This window comes from Ranitomeya variabilis, chromosome 3 (genome assembly GCF_051348905.1).
Source record: "Ranitomeya variabilis isolate aRanVar5 chromosome 3, aRanVar5.hap1, whole genome shotgun sequence".
In the NCBI taxonomy this organism is placed as follows: Eukaryota; Metazoa; Chordata; class Amphibia; order Anura; family Dendrobatidae; genus Ranitomeya; species Ranitomeya variabilis.
Genome location: NC_135234.1, coordinates 409,535,656 through 409,557,884, shown reverse-complemented (window position 1 = coordinate 409,557,884; position 22,229 = coordinate 409,535,656). Strand labels below are relative to the sequence as shown.

General features: G+C 42.4%; 1 protein-coding gene across 3 annotated transcripts in view; it reads right to left on the bottom strand.

The window, feature by feature from the left end:
- Positions 1-2,023: 2,023 nt before the first annotated feature.
- The window catches only part of LOC143816179 (uncharacterized), a 173,110-nt gene continuing 152,904 nt past the window's right edge, over positions 2,024-22,229 (bottom strand). For 2 of the 3 annotated variants that reach the window (XM_077296255.1, XM_077296257.1), the window contains 5 exons: positions 8,097-8,162; positions 7,947-8,003; positions 7,208-7,276; positions 5,454-5,506; positions 2,056-3,609 (listed from right to left, as the gene is read on the bottom strand). In XM_077296255.1, the coding sequence (XP_077152370.1) occupies positions 3,528-3,609; positions 5,454-5,506; positions 7,208-7,276; positions 7,947-8,003; positions 8,097-8,162 (327 nt within the window). In that variant the 3' untranslated portion in view covers positions 2,056-3,527. Of the gene's footprint in view, positions 3,610-5,453; positions 5,507-7,207; positions 7,277-7,946; positions 8,004-8,096; positions 8,163-22,229 lie in introns of all 3 variants that reach the window. The other variant, XM_077296256.1, reaches the window with a different exon arrangement.

Genomic DNA, 22,229 nt, shown 5'->3' with positions numbered 1-22,229 from the left:
CTCCTAACAGGCAAGATTTCCCTGTTCCCACCAGGGGAACAGCTATCCATCTCATCCTCTTCAGCCCATACACGCTGAAGAGATGGAATGAAGCTGGTGTGGCTAGTATCCTCTGTAGCGCAGGCAACTATCTCCTGTTCCTCCTCATTATCCACCAATCCACGCGGAGATGATAACATGAGGCTGGGCTATATCACTCTATCTAATTTCTTCCTCCATCTCCACCTGGTCTACATGCAAAGCTTCCTCTTTAATTGTGAGCAGCGAGTGTTTCAGTAGACAAAGAAGTGGGATGGTTATGCTGATTATGGCATCATCGCCACTCATCATCTCTGTTGATTACTCAAAGTTTGTAGAACCTCACAGATGTCAGACATCCATGCCCACTCATCTATTCTTTTGTGCGTAGGCTGATTGGAATAACGACAACCATGTTGTAGCTGGTATTCAACTACTTCCATCTGCTGCTCAGAAAGCCTTGCCAGCATGGCAGCTCATGGTCACGTCGCAAACCGGTCAGTGTGGTAGCACTTGAAAGCGCTGCCTGCAGCACTGCTATACCGGCGGCAGCTGTAGGAGACTTGCGGAAATAGGCACACACTTCATAAATAGCTCAGAAAAATCTGGGTAGGTTTTCAGAAACTGCAAAACCGCTAAGTTGAGCATGTGGGCCAGGCATGGCATATGTGCGAGGTTGCCAAGCTTCAAAGTCACCACCAGGTTATTGCCATTATCACACACAACCATGCCTAGTTGTAAGTTCACCAGTGAGAGCCAAAGATCTGTCTTGTCTGTTAGACCTTTCAACAACTCTGTGATGTTGTGCTGTTTGTCACCTATGGGCTCATACTCACCTGCGCGAAACTCGGATGAGTCTCGCACAGCAATACTTGGCACTGCACCTGGCACAGAGGAGGGGAGAAAGCGGCTGCATGTATTGCTGTGCGGCCGCACGCTCCGATCTGAGTGCCGGCAGCAGCACCGGGTATTGCCGTGCGAGACTCATCCGAGTGAGTATGAGCCCTAAAGAACGTTTCAGCAGAGCCTGTTGCCGCTTCACAGAGACAGTGCTGCAGTGCTTCCACCTTGTGACTAATATGAACAACAATTCGGAGATTGAGGAGGAAGGGGTGCAGAAACTGGTGTAGGAGGTAGAGAAACCCTGATGGAACTAGATCCAGCAATTCTAGGCATTGGTAGCACGTTGGACCCTGGGATGGCACACTTGGTCCCAGCCTCCACAAGGTTCACCCAGTGAGCCTTAAGGGAAATGTGGCATCCCTGCCTACAAGCACTTGTCCATGTGTCAGTAGTTAATAGGGCATTCCCAGTAACCGCGTTGGTCAGGAAAGGCGTTATGTTATGGGACACGTGCTTGTATAAGATGGGGACAGCACAATAGGAGAAATAGTGACAGCAAGGGACCAAGTGCCAAGTGCCGAGGGACGGCCGCCTCCATAAGGTTGCCGGAATTTCAGCTGTGGGGGTGGAGCTATTCACTTATTCCTCGGCACCCTTAAAAAGTAGAGCAGAGGAATAAGGCCCCTTAATGACCACTGTTAAAAAGATGTATCAGCGGTCGTTAAGGGGTTACGAAGACATTTGCTTACCTTTTTCCCCATATATCACAGATCATAGCAACCTCTGATTTTGAGGCAGCATGCCGTAGGACAACCCCCACCACCACCACTCTCCACTTACAATGCAAATGGTCCCACTCCCTACTCAAATTGGAAAAAATTTTAGAATATGGAGCCGTATTTTCTGAATCAGATGTTTGCGATGTATGAGCTTGCAGTTATTCACACCTGTGAATAGATATTTCCTACCTGTTTTATTACATTATTACCATCTACAGTATAGTCAGTGAACTAAAATGCCTTAAATATTTTTAAAGTGACAGATTAATGCTTTTTGTAATGAGAGCAGCCCCACCAAAATATTGTCTTTCGTCTGTCTTCACTGTCTACAAGAATTCTAGGTCAGATCCAGAGCTGCAGCTCATCAATGAAAACAAGTTTTTGATGCTATACCCTTTATTAAAACATAAATAGTAAACCTTGATGGATTAGGTATAAGCCAATTTACATGCAAAAAAACAAAACTTTGACACAAGGAGAATCTTTTATTGCTTTGTTGTGAGAAAGGGTTCAAATAGATATCAAGACATGCTTCAACCATACAGTGTGGTATCAGGAAAAAGTCATTGCAAGGGAACCACAGCTATAACATCCACACAAAAAAAATAATAACACATAAGTGAACATTTTAATTATACCATCTTGCCTTTCTTACTCCTCAGACCGGTTTCTTAGTCCATATTTTAAAAGACGTTTAAAGTGTCACAGGTAATGTGCAGCCCAGTAATAGTACCTTCTCATAATGAACAGCCTTCTACAGTTTATGGTTTTATGTAATCTATTTTTTTTATATTTTTATTTGTGAAGTTGAAATGAGAGTAACAGTTGCAGGGTCTATGGTGAAACGATTAAAGAAGCACTCCCATCAAAGTTTTTATCATCTTAATATGTTGCAATAGTCATATTATATAGCACTGTGTACTTACAATTGCTCATTTTGCCTTTCTCCCCAATAAATTCTTTGGTTTTCTCTGCTCTATGCAGAAACAGGATCTCTCTACAAATCATTCCCCTCTTCAACTCCTGGCACAGCTGCTCATCACCCCCCCTCCTCCCGCCAGGGACTTTTGCAGTCACTTATGACTCATGCTGGGAAAATTGACCTCCTGTTTCTACAAAAGGCTTAGGGTACGTGTCCACGGTCAGGATGGCCGGTGGTATCGCCGAAGCGGCGAAGCCGCTCGGCGCTAAGCCCCGCCCCCTTTCTGGGACGCGATGATGCCGGATGTGTTAACTGTACACATCCGGGATCATCGCACCCTCGCATAGCGCCCTGTGATATTACTTGCGGCGACGCAGCGTTGCCGCAGGCAGCACGGACATGCTACGATCTGAAAAGATGCGCAGCATGTCCGGAGTCGCAGGGAAGTCGGATGCGTGTTTCCACGCATAGTGGACACGGGATTTCATAAAATCCCCTCCACTATGCTGGAACATCTGGACGCTGCGTGTTTGACGCTGCAGCTCTGCGCAGCGCCAAACAAGCAGCGTTTACTGACCGTGGACACATACCCTTAGAAGGATTCAGCTTTTCAGTTTTTAATCACGTGATGGAAAACAGAAAAATTTGCTGAGTAGAATTGCAAAATGAACAATTGTAAGTATAAAGTTCTAGATAATATGATGATTGCAATATAGTAAAAGAGGATAAAAACTTTTATAGGAGTGCTTCTTTAAAGGTAACCTGTCATAAGGAAAAAAAAAACAAAAAACAGTATCTATGTGCAACTATAGTGCTAATATGAAATTAAATATCTTTCCACACATGTGAGACTTTCTAATGGGGAAAAAAAAAATTATCCTGTGGCTGCTCGGTTCCAGTCATTTGGATGTCGGTCTCTACAATGCTTTATGGAATACTGAACTATATTGATAAGTCTTATTACACTACTTTCTCCAGCTCAGCTTGCGAAATTGAAGACATCCTGAAGTGGACTGCTCATCTTCATTTGATGATTTTTGATCCGGTCTGTAAGATACAATAAGAGCCATAAAGGAGTACATCAGAATTGGATTATGCCTTCTTTTGTGTTAACATTTAGCACTGGATGTGGTGATCGATAAGCTTGAATTTCCACCAATTACTAGAATAAAGGGGCTCTTTTTGACATTTTCTTTAGATTTACATAAACTTCAGTCACATATATTACTAGCTACAGAAATGACAAAAATGAGCTCCAGCAGACATTACTTCTGATCATATGTATCACAAAAGGCACAATGTCATTTCACTTACTTCGCAAGGGGGAGGGAGGAGAAGGCCTACCTTTACCCCCCTTATTCTGATAACACATTTAAGCTCCGACTGGGACCTTTCTCAATAGGAGTCCCTTGGAGGCACATTTTCTTGCTTCATGAGCACAGACCGCTTGTTCCACCTTTCATTTTCCTTAGTCTGGATGGCAATTCCACCCTGTAATTATCTTCCTTGCATTCTTCACTGCTTCAAGTCGACCACACTTCGGTGTTCAAACAAAAATATATTTGGTGATAAAAGACAGGCAAACAAGCTACATGGCTTGACCAAAAATGTTTTCCTTTGAACAATCATAAGCAGGAGAGTGTGTCTCCACAAGACTGTTGCGGGGAAGGTCCCAGTCGAAGCTTACGTGTGTGGATCCTCTCCTGCGAAGTAAGTGAAATGACATCGTACCTTCTGCAATAAATATGCTCAGAAGTAGTGCCGGCTGGTGATCCTTTTTGTCTTTTCTGTAAATGGGATTGTTCATACATAGAGCGACAGATGTGGAAGCTGTAGGCCATCTCAACCCGCTAGAAGCTCTGTCTGTTATACGAGTGGCCTTGTGCCACTCACAAAGTGTAAGCTACTTAGCTCTTAATGGGGATTTTTGTTTAAATGATCTTTTCATCTGAAAGCCCTATGATTAAGTACTTTTTCTGTTGTTTCTTCGTTTATATTTCTGGAATCTTTTGTGTTCAAATGCTACAGCAAGGAGTCTAAAGGACGCTAATATTTTCTTTGCCTTCTCTTTCATCCAATTAGAATATAAAACATCATAATAGCAAGCAGGCAATTAATTGGCTAGAAATTTGGAATTTGGAATATTAGCTTGGAATTTGAGTTTCTCCAAATGCTGGAAAGGTGTAAAAATGTCAGGATTGAATGATTTTATTATATGTATCTTTACATAATTCTAAACTCAAATACAGTATGAACCAAATTCCATGTTCGCCTTCATATAAAGTTATAAAAACCTAGGCTGGTTGCATCTGCCATCACGGCTAGATTAATGTATGGGCTTCTGTAGGTAATCAGAATTTTAGCATTATATTATGAACATTTAAATGGAGGCCCCTCTTAGCAAGCAGTGTTATGGTCTATCTAGAATATAAGTTATCTAATATTATCTTCTCCAGCCACCCCATTTCCTGCTTGCCGAGGCGGTGCACTCTTGCGTGATTGACAGTTCGGACACTCGACATCTTTGCGCCACTGGCCTGAACTGATGCGGTAATAGAAGGCAACTTCATCTCTGCAGCATTGGTGGAGCACGCTAGCACTGACTCTATGACTGAGAGGTAAGAGTGCTCTCCAGCGATCCTGACTTAGAAACTCTGTTGGAAAGCATTTGTAAGCACTGCACTTGTTTGGCGTTTGGCCATTGCTGATAAGACTACTGCAGTGGCCTGTAACCTGGACAACAAGCAATAACCAATAACATTAATAATCAATTCTTGAGAACAGAGAAAACTTTTAATAACCAGTATATTAAAAATTGGTAGTTTCTACATGCAATTTGCAATTTTAACCATTAAAGAACACAAGAATGATCTTTTAAGCTATATACTTACTCTTTTTCACGTGAGGTGACGATATCTAAGTCTTTTGATTCCAAATCCACATTCTGTGACAGAGAACATGTTTAGTAAGAAATAGTCTCTGCTTTCTAAACTCAAAGGGCAGGGACACAAGATCATTTGCAAAATTACAATTTTACTGGATACATCAACAAGCAACAGTTTACATCCGCTGCTGCTTGTCATCTGTGGACTTTTTACATATAATACTGATAAAATTATAAATTCAAACAAATTGCTTTGCTGTACTACACTGTACAAAATGTACGATTTCTCATAAAAAACTAGGACCTGACAGGAAACATTCAATTTGTTTTTGCAAATTTTAATAAGGAAAGGTTTTTCTGAATGTGATAGTTGAAGGAGACGTAGAAGTCCAGATGTGACTATAGAAGAACGGGGTGACACTACTGAGGCTAAAGGCAAAACGGGAAACTGCTGTGACTACTAGGGAAATGAGATACCACTATGACTATCAGGGAAAAGGAAAATGGATAACTGTGATTGCGGTAATACTAGAGTAGATGAGAATAACCTGATGTGACTGCGTTCAGAAAGTATTACTCCAACTATTGGGAACGGAGATGTGGCCCCAAGGTAACTTACTACAACAATAGCAGTTTACCAAATAGATTAGATGTTTATGCGATTCTAGATTCTCCAGATTCCTTTGCCAGGTTGATAAATGGTCCTGACGAAGGGATTCATATGATCCAGATACGCAAAGACATTTATCCTTCAAATAAAGTACTACTGTTCCAAAAGGCTGTAATACTCGAAATTTGTTCAATGTACAGGTACACTGAACCCTACATTTTTCTACTCTATGAATTACACTTCTACTGACAGATCAGGCTGGATCCAGATAAGGGTCACCTGCAGCAGCTCCAACTTCTGAAAACTCTTAGGGTTTGTTCACAACGATGAAAGCCTTTACAATCAGCAGGATGTCAATTCCTTAATCGTTTTTGCTTTTTTTACCAATTCAAACGAATATAGAAACTTTGCACACTGTTTTTGCATATGGGCATGCGGCGATATCATTGGCATTATTGATGCAGTTTACATTGTTTAACTGAATCGCCACACGCTTAAGATAGTCTTATTGATATGTTGGCGGCATACTGATTGTATATTTGGTAACACGTATTTACATCTGGCATGTTTAATACTGTCCTGGTCCTTGTTGGTCCGTAATCTTGGGTCACTCTTTGTATCCACGGATCATTCACATGGTTTTAATTGACTACTATATGGTAATATTTTTGTATTTTTGTAAGTTTTAAGTCTCAATAAAGTTACATGAGATTATTTACCCTTTGGCTATTTTTTGGACTCTTAGTTCTCCTGGGTTTCAATATTGCTATTAAAGTCGCCATTAATACCCTTTTTGGAATTACTTATAACTGATGTTTATTTTAAGTACAGGGTGAGAGTTGATATCTTAGGGGAATGGGAGATCTCACCACCTTATCACACAGATGCTTGCCCTACAAAGAGCTTTCCCCTTTCTTTTAGTACATTTACGTTGGAGTTACCAATTGCAGAAAGCAACTTAAAAAAATCAGGTTGGGGGAGGTAAAATTACTGTAATTACTGTGGCAGTTTTTGTTTTGAGGATACTTCACTGGCTGTCATTGCTGGTTGGATGAGATATTCCTAAACACTGCTCAGAGGGCCGTGGGACTGATTTTAAAAATAAAGCTTTTTGTGCTTATAGACATTGAACATGTAGCACTTGTACCAACCTCATCTTTTACGGTGTTCAGCTGATTTGATCTAATAAATGCTTCTCTAATGTATCCTAATAAAGAACGCTGGAATGAAAAAACATATTTCAGGATCCTGAGTTGTTATGCATGCAACAAGTGAACAATTATTCATCAGCTTAGTCATATTGACAAATATAATATATCATCACACTACCACACAATGGGTAAATCCTAGAGTGGGAAAATAAAAATAAAGCTAGGATAAGAAATAATAATAATAAAAACTATTCATTTTAAAGAGGTTATATCTACATCAATAATTGTTAAAATTGTAAACTGTAAAAACAAGTAATTTTGCAATTTTAATGTTACTAAAAGTTCTCTCCATTCTTGGAGGGATATTTCATATTTTCTACTGCTAATTGCTTAAATAACTGGCCATTGCTGCAGTCTTGCAGCGTATTCAAGCATCTGTAGTGCTTACAAGTTCTTTTTCATAGAGCTAGTAAGTACTAATCTAAAGCTTTATTGTGCTGTGTTCCTCTGGTGTCTCTGCAGAATCGGGGTGAACATAGATTGGACCAGGGCTACAACCATTTAGTTGATTCCTACTCTCAATGTTCAGGAGCATACCACCCCCAGCAAACAGAAAGCTGGCAAGCCAGGGAGTGGCGCACTCACAAAGATGAATCTATAGAACTTAAAAATGGTCACTCGAAAAGGTATAGTATAGCTGTTAGCGGCACAATCTTATCACAATTAATATTTTACTCACTTTACGCATTTTGTGATTCTTCTGATAAGAGAATAGTTTTGCATGCTCAATTTCTGTCTGCAAAAATAAAAAAAACTTGGGTCAGATGCGGTCACTGGACAAACTGTACTGAAGACATTGACGTAGATCTTAGATGAATAATTAATTAACCTTAATTTGCTGTATTTCTTCTTTTATCTCAGCGAGATCATTCTCTTCCTCCAAAACAGAAAAAACCTAAACAATACAATCATTAAAATATAAAATAAAATAATGTACAGAATATGCAAAACTGTACAGTACATAAGTAAAAGCCCGTGTTCAGACCAAATCAATGTCCTTAGACGCAAGTCCTAGAGAGTCATGAATAATTCCCCCCCAAAAAAAAAATTAAGATGTGCTCGGTAAATAAAATAACCGCTCTCCCTCCACTTATCCACTCCAAAAAAGAGAATTGCACCAAAAAGTATTTACACTCAGATTGAATATAAGCAAATCAATATATCCAATTTTATTAAATCACATAAATAAAAAAAATGAATTCAGCATCAATAAAGCAGTTAAAGAGGTTGTCCTTAAGATAAGTTATCAACGTCTGATCGGTCGGGATTTGACATCCAACACCCCTGCCAATCATAGAATCATAAAATGTTAGAGTTGGAAGGGACCTTCAGGGTCATCTTGTCCAACCCGGTGCACAATGAAGGATTCACTAAACAATCTCAGACAGATGTTTGTCCAGCCTCTGTTTGAAGACAGAGAACTCACCACCTCTCGTGGCAGCCTGTTCCACTCATTGATCTCCCTCACTGTCTAAAACTATTTTCTAATATCTAATCTGTATCTTCACCCTTTCAGTTTAATTCCATTGCTTCTCGTGTTTCCATGTGTGAATGAGAATAAGGATGATTCCTCTACACTGTAACATCCCTTCAGATATTTGCAGACAGCTATTGTCTACTCTTAGCCTTCTTTTTGAAAGCTAAACACTCCCAGATCCTTTAATCGTTACTCGTAGGATATACTTTGCAGTCAACTCATCATCCTGGTAGCTCTGTGTTTGGCTTTTTTGCTGCTTTATCACACTGTGGTGCCCCTGAGGGACCAGTCACCACAGAGGTACTGCACCTCAGCCAGAGGTGTGGTATCTAGCTCTCGGGTAAGGAGGGGGCACTACCTGGGACTCGCACATGTGCATTCAACACTACACTGCTTGAGGCTAGGGGGAGGAGCCCCAGTCTGGCAAGGAGGAGTTGATCAGAGCAGACGTGAGGAGAGAAGCTGCTGGAAGGAAGGGGTCCTAAGGGCCAGGTAAGTGAGGAATCCACCAGTGGTGCCCGAATCAATGCTGATCATAGTCGGGTGGAAGGACCAGGTCACAGTGGGGGGGACTGGCCCCCAGACTAGTGGAGGAACTGCAAGACTCAGCTAGCAAACTGGAGGCCGTGGTATCTGTATGTGCCACAGCCAAATCCACACAAATTTGCTGAAAAGGCAGCCATATAGAGTCAAGGGACCAGGAGAGCGTCGCCCGACAGGACCCGAGGCTGCTGGCTTGAGACACTGTGTGTGAGGCACAGGGCAGAAGGGGAAGCCAGCACAGAGAAATGGCCTGGGAAGGTACACAAGGAAGGGAGTCTTGGAAAAGTGCACCCAAATTACCCGAGAGCTGGCTGGACCATAGACCTGGAGGACACAGATCCTGGCTGGAGACTGTAACCAACAGACTGTGAGTAAGTGTGAAAACTGCACCCTGCTGTGTCCTCCGAATTATTACTGCGTCACCTGCCCTGCACTATAACATTCACCATCATCAAGTTTTCCACATAACTGCCCTGGGGCCTAGCTCTACCCATGGAGAGCTGTAATAGCTCTGCTGCGTCCTCAACTGCCCCAGTGGACCTGAACCGCAGCATCGGCCATTTTCTTATTGCCAAACACCACGGGTGGCATCACAAACTAATCCCCTATAAAGTTTATTCCCCTTCATTTTAAATTTTATTGGATGCCCAGGGCCATGGACTGGGTCACTGCTACCGTGACAACCCCCGAAGAACCGTTGTACCCAGCCTGAGTACCCCACGGCTCTAACGGGTGCTCCAACACTGTTGACTCATGTTCAGCCTGGAATATATTAGTATACCCAAGTCTTTTTTACACGTGCTGTTGCTTAGTTCTATTCCTCTCATTTTGTAGATGCAATTTTAGTTTTTCTTGCCCACATGTAGAATCTTGCATTTCTCCCTGTCAAATACCATTCTATTACTATATGCCCATTGTTCAAGATTATCTAGATCCTTCTGAATCCTTTCTCAGTCTTCTCTAGTGTTAGCTATCCCTCCTAGCTTTGCATTATCTGCAAATGTGATTAGTTTACCTAAAAATGTTGAACAATACTGGAGACAAGACAGAGACTTGTGGTACTCCACTTGAAACACTCTTCCAATTGGATGTGCAACCATTTATTAACACTTTTTGAATATGATCAGTTAGCCAGTTATGAATCCACCTAATCGTAGCCTTGTCAATCCCATACTTGGCCATTTTTTCAATAAAGATAGCATGATATACTTTATCAAATGCTTGGCTGACGTAGAGATTTACGATGTCTACCACATTTCCCTCATCCACCCAGTAAAGTGATTCCAAGGAAATTAGATTAGTCTGGCATGACTTGTTTGCTACAAACCCATGCTGGCTTTGGTTAATTACTGTATTCTTACCCAAGCACTTACATACATGCTGTTTAATAATTTGTTCAAAGATCTTTCCTGGTATAAAGTAAGGCTCACTGGCCTGTAATTTCCTGGCTACATCTTCTTTCTTTTTTTGAAGATAGGGACAACATTTGAGCTTTTCCAATCTTCTGGGACTTCTCCTGTTCTCCAGGAATTTTCAAACATTCAGGATAGTGGTTCTGCAATTTCTTTTGCTATCTCTTTAAGTAACCTAGGATGTGATTCATCTGGACCAAGAAATTAAAATTCATTTAAATTAGCAAACTGTTCTCTCATCATCTCTCTGTTTATAAATAGTGTGGGTGGATTCTTCTATTCCTTTGATAGCACAGTGAAGATCAGTTGATGTTGCATTTGGTTACAGATAACACAGATGCAAAATAGGAATTTAAAAGTTTGACCACTTCACCCTTTTCAACTGTATGTTGTGCTAAAATTTAGCGACTTTTCAATGAAATTTATGCTAGAATTCCAGTGTAATTTCATTGAAGAATCAGGGCCTTTATGTCTGCACATGTGCTTTATTGGCTTGGATATTGTTTTATTGCCACCTGCTGGTCCCAAATACATATTACTTGTGTTGCATCTCTTAGACCTGCTCCAGCAAAGACTCTGTGTCACGAGGCACCACTTTTTAATTCTGCAGGAGGTGTTGTGACAGGAGATATTATGGATAATATCGCTGGGAGGCGCAAGTGATCTCTGGTCAAGGATACTAGTGTGGCTGAGACCAGTCAGGCAGAGTGTGTGTGTGTGTGTGTGTGTGTGTGTGTGTGTGTGTGTGTGTGTGTGTGTGTGTGTGTGTGTGTGTTGTCCAACAGCTGTCTGCCATGCCTAATTATGTAGTACCACACCCTGCTTAAACTCTTAGTATAAGAACTTGGTCTCACTGGCACTAGCCAGCATATAACACAGACAGCACTCACTCCAGTGTTTCCCCAATTGGGCAGTGCTGACTAGCATTTATTTTCTAGAAGAGAAAAAAAAACCCAAATGCTGCATGCGGTGATTGGCAGCGTATATCGGATGGCCTACACCCATACAAGGCTATGGGTGTGTGCAAAGCGTTGAACTGCACTCCGATGTTATCTGAGTTAATTCCAATATACACAGACTCACAGAATGGAGAAGATGGAGAAATTAAGTTCTCCATCTTCTCCACACCTGTGATCCGATTCTCACAGCAAAATGACATTCAGCTCACGCTCGCAGCTGAGTTCAAGCCGTGGGTCATTTGCATATAGCATCCGATTGAGAGAATCATCGGATGCTGTTCGCCACTGCGAGTGAGCCCTTATTTTATGCTGGGAGCCTGGGAGTACTCTTTGACGAAAGAAAAAGAAAAAAAAGAAAAAAGAGGGATGGCACTACCTTCCACTTGGAGACCTTCAGCCTCTGTGCACATCAAGTGCTTTCATGCAGATAAGCAGTCCAAATTCCACCACAAGCTACCGGGTGCACCTCCAGAAATCACATGAAAATCAGTGCATTGCATAAGAAAGGAAGGAGGCCACTCACCGATCTGAAGCTTGACTTTGCTTTATTAAATGTTCATTAAAACATTTTGGCCGGGTGAGTAAACAAGGAGCTCCTGTGAGCAGTGTGAAGATGACGGCCGTTTCGCGCTCTCACTGCGCTTCCACGGGCCTGTATGTGGAAGGACGCCGGGAGGGAAGATCATATGCTCCGGCCACGGCATACTCCTCCCATTCCCGGTTCCTCCCACCTGGCCATGAGATACAAAACACTAAAACACAATTAAAACTGTGTAGAGCACCCATAAATCTTATACATTAACTAGTATAACCAGCACAAATAACGAGAACAACAATTTTTCATTTTCTATCTTCCCCATTAGCGACCTTCAATCCTGCGAATGAGTCATTAGTATAAAAAAAAAAAAATGCTCCTTCGTTACCAATGTCCGACGATGCCGCTACTAAACCCCTTTTGGTAATTACAGGAAAACCGACATGTCCAACTTATCGTTGAACCCCGTCGGTCCCATTGCGTTAGTGCGCATTATCCACTTTGACTCGCGTCTGAGGAGGAGCTTATTCCAATCTGCGCCCCGCGCTGGTAAGCGGACCCTTTCAATGCCTGCAAAGGAGAGAACTCCCGGATTTCCCCCATGTACCTCTCTTACGTGCGTAATCAATCTTGGCACTCCTTTGCCCGCTCTGATTGACCTGTAATGCTCCCGGAAACGCACATACATGGGACGTATGGTTTTCCCCACGTAATAAAATCTACATGGACAGAAAAGGACATATACAACATGGTCCGTTTTACAGGTAATGAAATCCATCACCGGGTGCTCAATTGCCCCTATATGTAGGACCCGACTGGTGACATGGAATTCACAGAAGGAACAATGTCCACATCTGTGAATGCCCTTGGGGGCCCCCCTCTTATCCAACCAATTTTTGTTCTCCTCTTTCTCAATACGGTTCCTCACCAACTTATCCCCCAATCTAGTGCTGCGCCTGTTCGCTATTAAAGGGCCCCTGGCTACCACCTCCGCTAAATCCTTGTCTCTCTCTAAGGTGTGCCAATTCTTTCTTATAGAAGCCCGAATCTGCTGGTCCATAACACTATATCCGAAACAAAAATTGAATCTTTTATCTCTTTTCTTCTTATTATTTTCAACTGACATACTACCCTCCTGGGTCTTTGTACCTCTCACTGTACCATTTCTTACCTTCTCAAATGCTGTATTCAATAAATCCTCTGGGTAGCCTCTTTGCCGAAATCTATCATATAGCTCCCCTGACTGTCTCAAAAAACCTTCCTCCGTATTGTTGACCCTCCTGATCCTCAGGAACTGACTATAAGGTAGTGAACATTTTACGTGTGCGGGGTGGAAGCTATCATAGTGCATCATCATGTTCGTCGCCGTAGGTTTCCGATGGACCGATGTGCACAATGATCCTTAATCTCTACTAGTACATCTAAAAATTCCAACCGCTGTCCTCCAAACATGGCAGGGAACGTCATATTCATTGTGTTTTGTGTATTAAGGTGGGTTACAAATTCCTGAAAGATTTCCACAGACCCATCCCACACGATGAATATGTCGTCGACATATCTTAAATATAACTTGATATGTCTCAAATACATTTTTTCTGCGGAGTAGAACCCCGTAGTTTAAGAGTATGGAAAGAGATGTCGCAATTTGGCGAAGATCCGCTTTTTTGTACTGAATGGGAACGTATAATGTTGAAATGCTCGCAAGAACTGTTACAACTTGTCCTGAAAACGAATGTACGCAATTATGAGTCACTAAATGCGGACTTGACTAGAACCCAGGAGGAGTTAAAGCGACGGTTAACTGAGAATCAATGGAGCATGTTGAATAAGAGAATGGACAGTAAACTTATACCGATACAAGCTGACATAAAACAGAGAAAGCGTGATAAGTTCATACGAGATAAAATAGACTTTGAGACCGGCCAAGTTTTCTCCTGGAACAAACGAAAACAGCAGTCTGGGGATGCGACATCAGGAAGAAACCCTGTCAAATGGAGAAAAAGGAGGAATTTTGATAAGAACAGGAGTCCCAAACAGAGAAGAGACTATTTGACCACAGAATCAGACTCCAGTTTGAGTGAGGGAGCAGCTGCATCCAATAGCTTGGTGGAACAATTGGCAGCGGATGGCGGCCAGACAAGCGACACCATCATCCCTTTAGGAGAAGGACACGGAGGGGAAGAAAGAAACACAGGATTCGGGCGTCAGGGCAAAAGGAAGCATATTTCATGGACACGGAGATACTAACTGCTCCATTAGAAGAGTCCGTATTGAATCTTACTGAACACCAGCTGATCCCAGCACATTTATCATTACTTTCCAAAGGACTGGGATATAATATCCCGGAGGAGTTTGATTTTGTTGATTTCAGAATTGATTTGTTAAAATCGGTCAGAAAGATCCACCTACATAAAGCCTTCCTGAATAAATCTCCTACTAATGTGGTTTTAGAGGGTGACAGCCCTTGTAGCATTGGTCCTCTAGGCTTTTTAGCCCACATGGATACATCTATAGACACAGTCAGGGATGCTAGACTATTGGTAGATTAGACAGGGGAGGAGGGGATGATGGCTGACAGTGAAACCGAGGCACTTAACCCCTTTTTTGGGGGGTGTTCCCTCTAATTATATGCCCCCAGTAACACCGGGTAATCTGATTGACCTATTTGAAACACAGGTGATCAGGGACATCGAGGCTTTGGTGTATCAAAAGGCTCCATCAAATTTAACGGATTCAGAAACAAAGGCACTAATAGAGATAAAAGGGTGGGGGGATACGGTGGTTAGACTGGCCGACAAAGGGGGCAAGGTGGTCTTGCTCCCTAGACCCCAATATATAACAGAAGCCACCAGACAGCTTTCGGATACCAAGACATACAAACCGTTAGATGGAAACCCAGGGCACAGGTATAAAAATGAATTAATGTCATACCTAAGAAAATATGTTAACTTGGGGGTTATATCACAAAAGAAAGCGGAGAGACTGCTGCCGGAGTTCCCATCGAGACCGCATTGGTACCACATTCCCAAGATTCCCAAATCGATCATTTCTCCTCCGGGGAGGCCCATCGTGTCTGGGATAGGGTCGCTCACTGAGCCCCTGCCCCAGTACATTGATTGGCTCTTACGTACACTATTGAAAGACATGCCGTCTTATTTGAGAGACACCAACGAATTTCTAGATAATGTGCAGCGGTTTACATGGCAACCTAGTTTCGCTTTGGCATCTATTGATGTCGAAAGCTTGTATACGAGAATTCCCCAAACTACGGGGGTCCAAGCCGTCCGCCAGATACTAAGCACAGTAGGAAAAAATTATCTATTTATAGATTTCGTATGTGAGGGACTATCATTTGTTTTATCCCACAATGCATTTACTTTCATGGACAGGTGGTACCGTCAAGAGGTCGGGACAGCGATGGGGACTCCAGCAGCGTGCACATTCACTAATTTATATCTAGGACTCTTTGAGGAGAGGTACATATATTCCGTAGAAAATATGTATTTGAGACATATCAAGTTATATTTAAGATATGTCGATGACATATTCATCGTGTGGGATGGGTCTGTGGAAATCTTTCAGGAATTTGTAACCCACCTTAATACACAAAACACGATGAATATGACGTTCACTGCCATGTTTGGAGGACAGCGGTTGGAATTTTTAGATGTACTAGTAGAGATTAAGGAGGGGTCATTGTGCACATCGGTCCATCGGAAACCTACGGTGACGAACATGATGATGCACTATGATAGCTTCCACCCCGCACACGTAAAACGTTCACTACCTTATAGTCAGTTCCTGAGGATCAGGAGGGTCAACAATACGGAGGAAGGTTTTTTGAGACAGTCAGGGGAGCTATATGATAGATTTCGGCAAAGAGGCTACCCAGAGGATTTATTGAATACAGCATTTGAGAAGGTAAGAAATGGTACAGTGAGAGGTACAAAGACCCAGGAGGGTAGTATGTCAGTTGAAAATAATAAGAAGAAAAGAGATAAAAGATTCAATTTTTGTTTCGGATATAATGTTATGGACCAGCAGATTCGGGCTTCTATAAGAAAGAATTGGCACATCTTCGAGAGAGACAAGGATTTAGCGGAGGTGGTAGCCAGGGGCCCTTTAATAGCGAACAGGCGCAGCACTAGATTGGGGGATAAGTTGGTGAGGAACCGTATTGAGAAAGAGGAGAACAAAAATTGGTTGGATAAGAGGGGGGCCCCCAAGGGCAATCACAGATGTGGACATTGTTCCTTCTGTGAATTCCATGTCACCAGTCGGGTCCTACATATAGGGGCGATTGAGCACCCGGTGATGGATTTCATTACCTGTAAAAAGGACCATGTTGTATATGTCCTTTTCTGTCCACATAGATTTTATTACGTGGGGAAAACCATACGTCCCATGTATGTGCGTTTCCGGGAGCATTACAGGTCAATCAGAACGGGCAAAGGAGTGCCAAGATTGCTTACGCACGTAAAGAGAGGTACATGGGGGAAATCCGGGAGTTCTCTCCTTTGGGCGGAGATTGGAATAAGCTCCTCCTCAGACGTGAGTCAAAGTGGATAATGCGCACTAACGCAATGGGACCGACGGGGTTCAACGATAAGTTGGACATGTCGGTTTTCCTGTAATTACCAAAAGGGGTTTAGTAGCGGCATCGTCGGACATTGGTAACGAAGCAGCATTTTTTTTTTTATACTAGTGACTCATTCGCAGGATTGAAGGTCACTAATGGGGTAGATAGAAAATGAATAATTGTTGTTCTCGTTATTTGTGCTGGTTATACTAGTTAATGTATAAGATTTATGGGTGCTCTACACAGTTTTAATCGTGTTTTAGTGTTCTGTTGTGATTTGTATCTCATGGCCAGGTGGGAGGAACCGGGAATGGGAGGAGTATGCCGTGGCCGGAGCATATGATCTTCCCTCCCAGCATCCTTCCACATACAGACCCGTGGAAGCGCAGTGAGAGCGCGAAACGGCCGTCGTCTTCACACTGCTCACAGGAGCTCCTTGTTTACTCTCCCAGCCATGATGTTTTAATGAACATTTAATAAAACAAAGTCAAGCTTCAGATCGGTGAGTGCCCTCCTTCCTTTCTTATGCAATGCACCTTATGCTGGGAGTAGCCAATCATAGTTCGGCTTACTCCTAGAAACATGTCTGCCCAACAAAGCCTTTTTGGGCCGCTGGCTTTTTGGGCTTTTTGCAGACATTGCAACTTGCTTAATTTTTTTTGTACTTTAGACCACAATTACACATCTACAGTATGTTTCACAGTCTGTGATTTACTGACCATCCATGGGTTTCCAGGCCCAAATTCAGTCTCTGATATATATATATATATATATATATATATATATATATATATATATATATATATATATATATATGTATCTGTCAAGTCCTGATTAGGAGATCTGTAGCCACCCCACATTTGGACTACAACATAAGGGCGTGTGAATGCGCCTTAGACTACTTTACATCCATGAATTTGTGTTATCATTTTACACTTTAACACCTACACATATACATGTACTTCGGATGTCGGATGTCGGGTCTCCCCTATGACCCGACAGCTGATATCTGCCCCTTACATTCATGGGTGGAATCGCTCTAACATAGGCATTTAACATTGGATGTATATTTTACCTGATGAAGGCTTTTTTTAAAGCCGAAACGCGTTGTTTTTTACTTGGTACACTTCAGAATAAAAATCTTTTTAAATATTTTTTTTTTTTTTTTTTTTTTTTTAAATAAGCCAATTTGTCACATGTTACAATTTTCGGGAGCACCAACACCAGACTGGATTTCTGTTTCTTTTTACTTTTCACCTGCGGATGACTGAGGATCGCCCAGTTGACCAGGAGCCATGCAGCAGACCGAATAACTAGGATAATCCCCCAGGGCAAATACGCTGTTCCTTCAACCTCAGTTTGGTGAGTACATCAGCTTTGCACTTCTATTTGTGACATTTTTAATATTGCGCTTAGATCCTGCGCAGTGCTGTCCCTTTTATATTCCCTATCCTCAGGGTACTATATGAAAACAGGCATTTAACATGATCGCGCCGGAAGTGCGTCACTAATCCCGCCCACCGGCACCCGTGTCACATGACCGCAATTCGCCAATGGGTTGGCATGACAACCCGGGGTCTGAAGGAGACCCCTGTGGTTGTCATTGCCAGATTGCTGGGAGTGCTGCCCAGCAGTTGACACTCATAGCAAATGAGCATTTCTGCTACACAGAGCAGCGCTGCAGGTACAAACAATCGGATGATCGCAGCTTCTAGTCTCCCATGCAGGGCCGGACTGGCCGCACTTCTGGCAAATGCCAGAAGGGCCAGTGCCAGTAGTGGGCCGCTGCACTCTCCCCCCCTCCCCCGCCAGTGCCGCCGCATTCAACTATACCAGCGTCTATGACGCCGGTACAGTTCAATGCAATGATGGAGGAGAGGGCATCTGCTGATGCTCCCTCTCCCATCATTCCCCGATCTGTCTCTGACACTGCGGGTGCGCGATGACGTCATATCATCGCGGACCTGCTGTGTCCCGGGCAGACTGCAGCCGCTGAGACAGGAGAAGGGAGCAGCGCCGGCGAGAGGAGAGGTGAGGAGAGTGGGTTTTTTTTTTGTTTTTTTTTACTGGACTGTGGGGCCATTATCGGGGGGGGGGGGGGAAAGAGAGACGAGATGTGGGCTGTGCTAGTCTGTCATTGCCTCAGTTACAGTTGTGTGGGCTGTGTTGTATATACTACTGTGTGGGCTGTGCTGTATATACTACTGTGTGGGCTGTGCTGTATACTACTGTGTGGGCTGTGCTGTATATACTACTGTGTGTGGGCTGTGCTGTACACTACTACGTGGGCTGTGCTGTATACTACTACGCGGGCTGTGCTATATTATGCAGGCTGTGCTATATACTATGCGGGTTGTGCTATATACTATGCGGGCTTTGATATATACTATGGGGGTATATTATATTCTATGGGGAGGCTGTGTTATATACTATGTGGCTGTGTTATATACTATTGCGGAGGTATATTATATTCTATGGGGGAGGCTGTGTTATATACTATGGGGGTATATTATATTCTATGGGGGAGGCTGTCTTATATACTATGGGGGGCTGCATTATATTCTATGGGGGGCTACATTATATATTATGGGGAGGTGGGCTGTATTATATTCTATGGGGGCTGTATTAGATTTTATGAGGGATGATTGCATCATACTCTTTGATGGGGCTGCATTATATTCAATGGGGAGGTGGGCTGTATTCTATTCTATTCGGGCTACATTATATTCTATGGGGGCTGTATTATATTTATATTCTATGAGGGGTGATTGCATCATACTCTGTGAGGGGGGCTGCATTATATTCTATGGGGGGTTACATTATACTCTGGAGTGGCTGCATTATACTCTGAGGTGGCTGCATTATACTCTGGGGTGGCTGAATTATACTCTGTAGGGTGGTGGCTGCATTATACTGTATGTGGGCTGCATTATACTGTATCGAGGACTATGGGGAATACGTTATACTATATGAAGAACTATGGGGTGCATTATACTATGGGAAGTGAATTGTACTACATGGATGACTATGGCGGTGCATTATACTATGTGGAGCACTATGAGGAGTGTATTATGCTATATAGAGGACTATGAGGAGTGTATTACACTATGTGGAGGACTGAGCAGTGTATTTTAATATATGGAGGACTATAGGGAGTGTATTATACTATATGGAGGACTGTGGTGCACATTATAATATATGGAGGACTATGGGGTGTATTTTACTAAACAAGTAAAATGCTGCATATTCAGATTTTTTTTGCCGGAACAAAAATCCTTGTTCTCAGCAGCACATCGCCAGCGTAAACTGTAGATGTGCTGCTGATAACATGATACTGTATGGTGATCTGTTCGTGATCTATTAGTGATGGTTCTGTCCCATCAATTTTTTCTTAGACTGTGGAAAGAGGCCGGGAAACAAGCATTGAACAACTTCAGTATTGTCAATCAAACTCATTTAGCGGCCTGAACTCAGCGCATATAAATACAACTGAAATGCTTTTGTGTGATGTGCAATATGTTAGCATTTGGGGCCACATTTTAAACTTTGCCTAGGCGTAGGGCCCCACTTTGCCTAAAACCGGCCCTGCCTACAAGTGTACAAAGATATTATACAGTCACCATGTGACAAGTGGGCCTGTGTAACTTCAAATGCCAGGGCCGAATTTTAGTCCCAGTCCGGCCCTGCTCCCATGGATATTCATGGATATTAAAGCAAGTGAAAAGTTTAAAAAAAATGCTTTTTAACCCCTTAAGCCCCGAGGGTGGTTTGCACGTTAATGACCGGGCCAATTTTTACAATTCTGACCACTGTCTATTTATGATGTTATAACTCTAGAACGCTTCAACGGATCTTGGCGATTCTGACAATGTTTTCTCGTGACATATAGTACTTCATGATAGTGGTAAAATTTATTCGATATAACTTGCGTTTATTTGTGAAAAAAATGGAAATTTGGCGAAAATTTTGAAAATTTTGCAATTTTCCAACTTTGAATTTTTATGCCCTTAAATCACAGAGATATGTCACACAAAATACTTAATAAGTAACATTTCCCACATGTCTACTTTACATCAGCACAATTTTGGAACCAAATTGAAATTACCCAAGTGTGACACCATTCTAAAAACCGCACCCCTCAAGGTGCTTAAAACCACATTCAAGAAGTTTATTAACCCTTCAGGTGTTTCACAGGAATTTTTGGAATGTTTAAAAAATTAACATTTTACTTTTTTTCACACAAAATTTATTTCAGCTCCAATTTGTTTTATTTTACCAAGGGTAAAAGGAGAAAATGGACCCCAAAAGTTGTTGTACAATTTGTCCTGAGTACGCTGATACCCCATATGTGGGGGTAAACCACTGTTTGGGCTCATGGGAGAGCTCGGAAGGGAAGGAGCGCCATTTTACTTTTCAATGCAAAATTCACTGGAATTAAGATGGGACGCCATGTTGCGTTTGGAGAGCCCCTGATGTGCCTAAACATTGAAACCCCCCACAAGTGACACCATTTTGGAAAATAGACCCCTTAAGGAACTTATCTAGATGTGTGGTGAGCACTTTGACCCAACAAGTGCTTCACAGAAGTTTATAATGCAGAGCCATAAAAATAAAAAATCATATTTTTTCACAAAAATGATCTTTTCGCCCCCAATTTTTTATTTTCCCAAGGGTAAGAGAAGAAATTGGACCCCAAAAGTTGTGCAATTTGTCCTGAGTACGCTGATACCCGATATGTGGGGGTAATCGACTGTTTGGGTGCATGGCAGAGCTCGGAAGGGAAGGAGCGCCGTTTGACTTTTCAATGCAAAATTGACTGGAATTGAGATGGGACACCATGTCGCGTTTGGAGAGCCCCTGATGTGCCTAAACATTAAAACCCCCCACAAGTGACACCATTTTGGAAATTAGACCCCCTAAGGAACTTATCTAGATGTGTTTTGAGAGATTTGAACCCCCAAGTGTTTCACTACAGTTTATAACGCAGAGCCGTGAAAATAAAAAAAAAAATTTTTTTTTCACAAAAATGATTTATTAGCCCCCAGTTTTGTATCTTCCCAAGGGTAACAGGAGAAATTGGACCCCAAAAGTTGTTGTCCAATTTGTCCTGAGTACGCCGATACCCCGTATGTGGGGGGGAACCACTGTTTGCGCGCATGGCAGAGCTCGGAAGGGAAGGAGCACCATTTGGAATGCAGACTTAGATGGATTGGTCTGCAGGCGTCACGTTGCATTTGTAGAGCCCCTGATGTACCCAAACAGTAGAAACTCCCCACAAGTGACCCCATATTGGAAACTAGACCTCCCAAGGAACTTATCTAGATATGTTGTGAGGACTTTGAACCCCCAAGTGTTTCACTACAGTTTACAATGCAGAGCCATGAAAATAAAAAATCTTTTTTTTCCCACAAAAATGATTTTTAGCCCCACAAATTTTTATCTTCCCAAGGATAACAA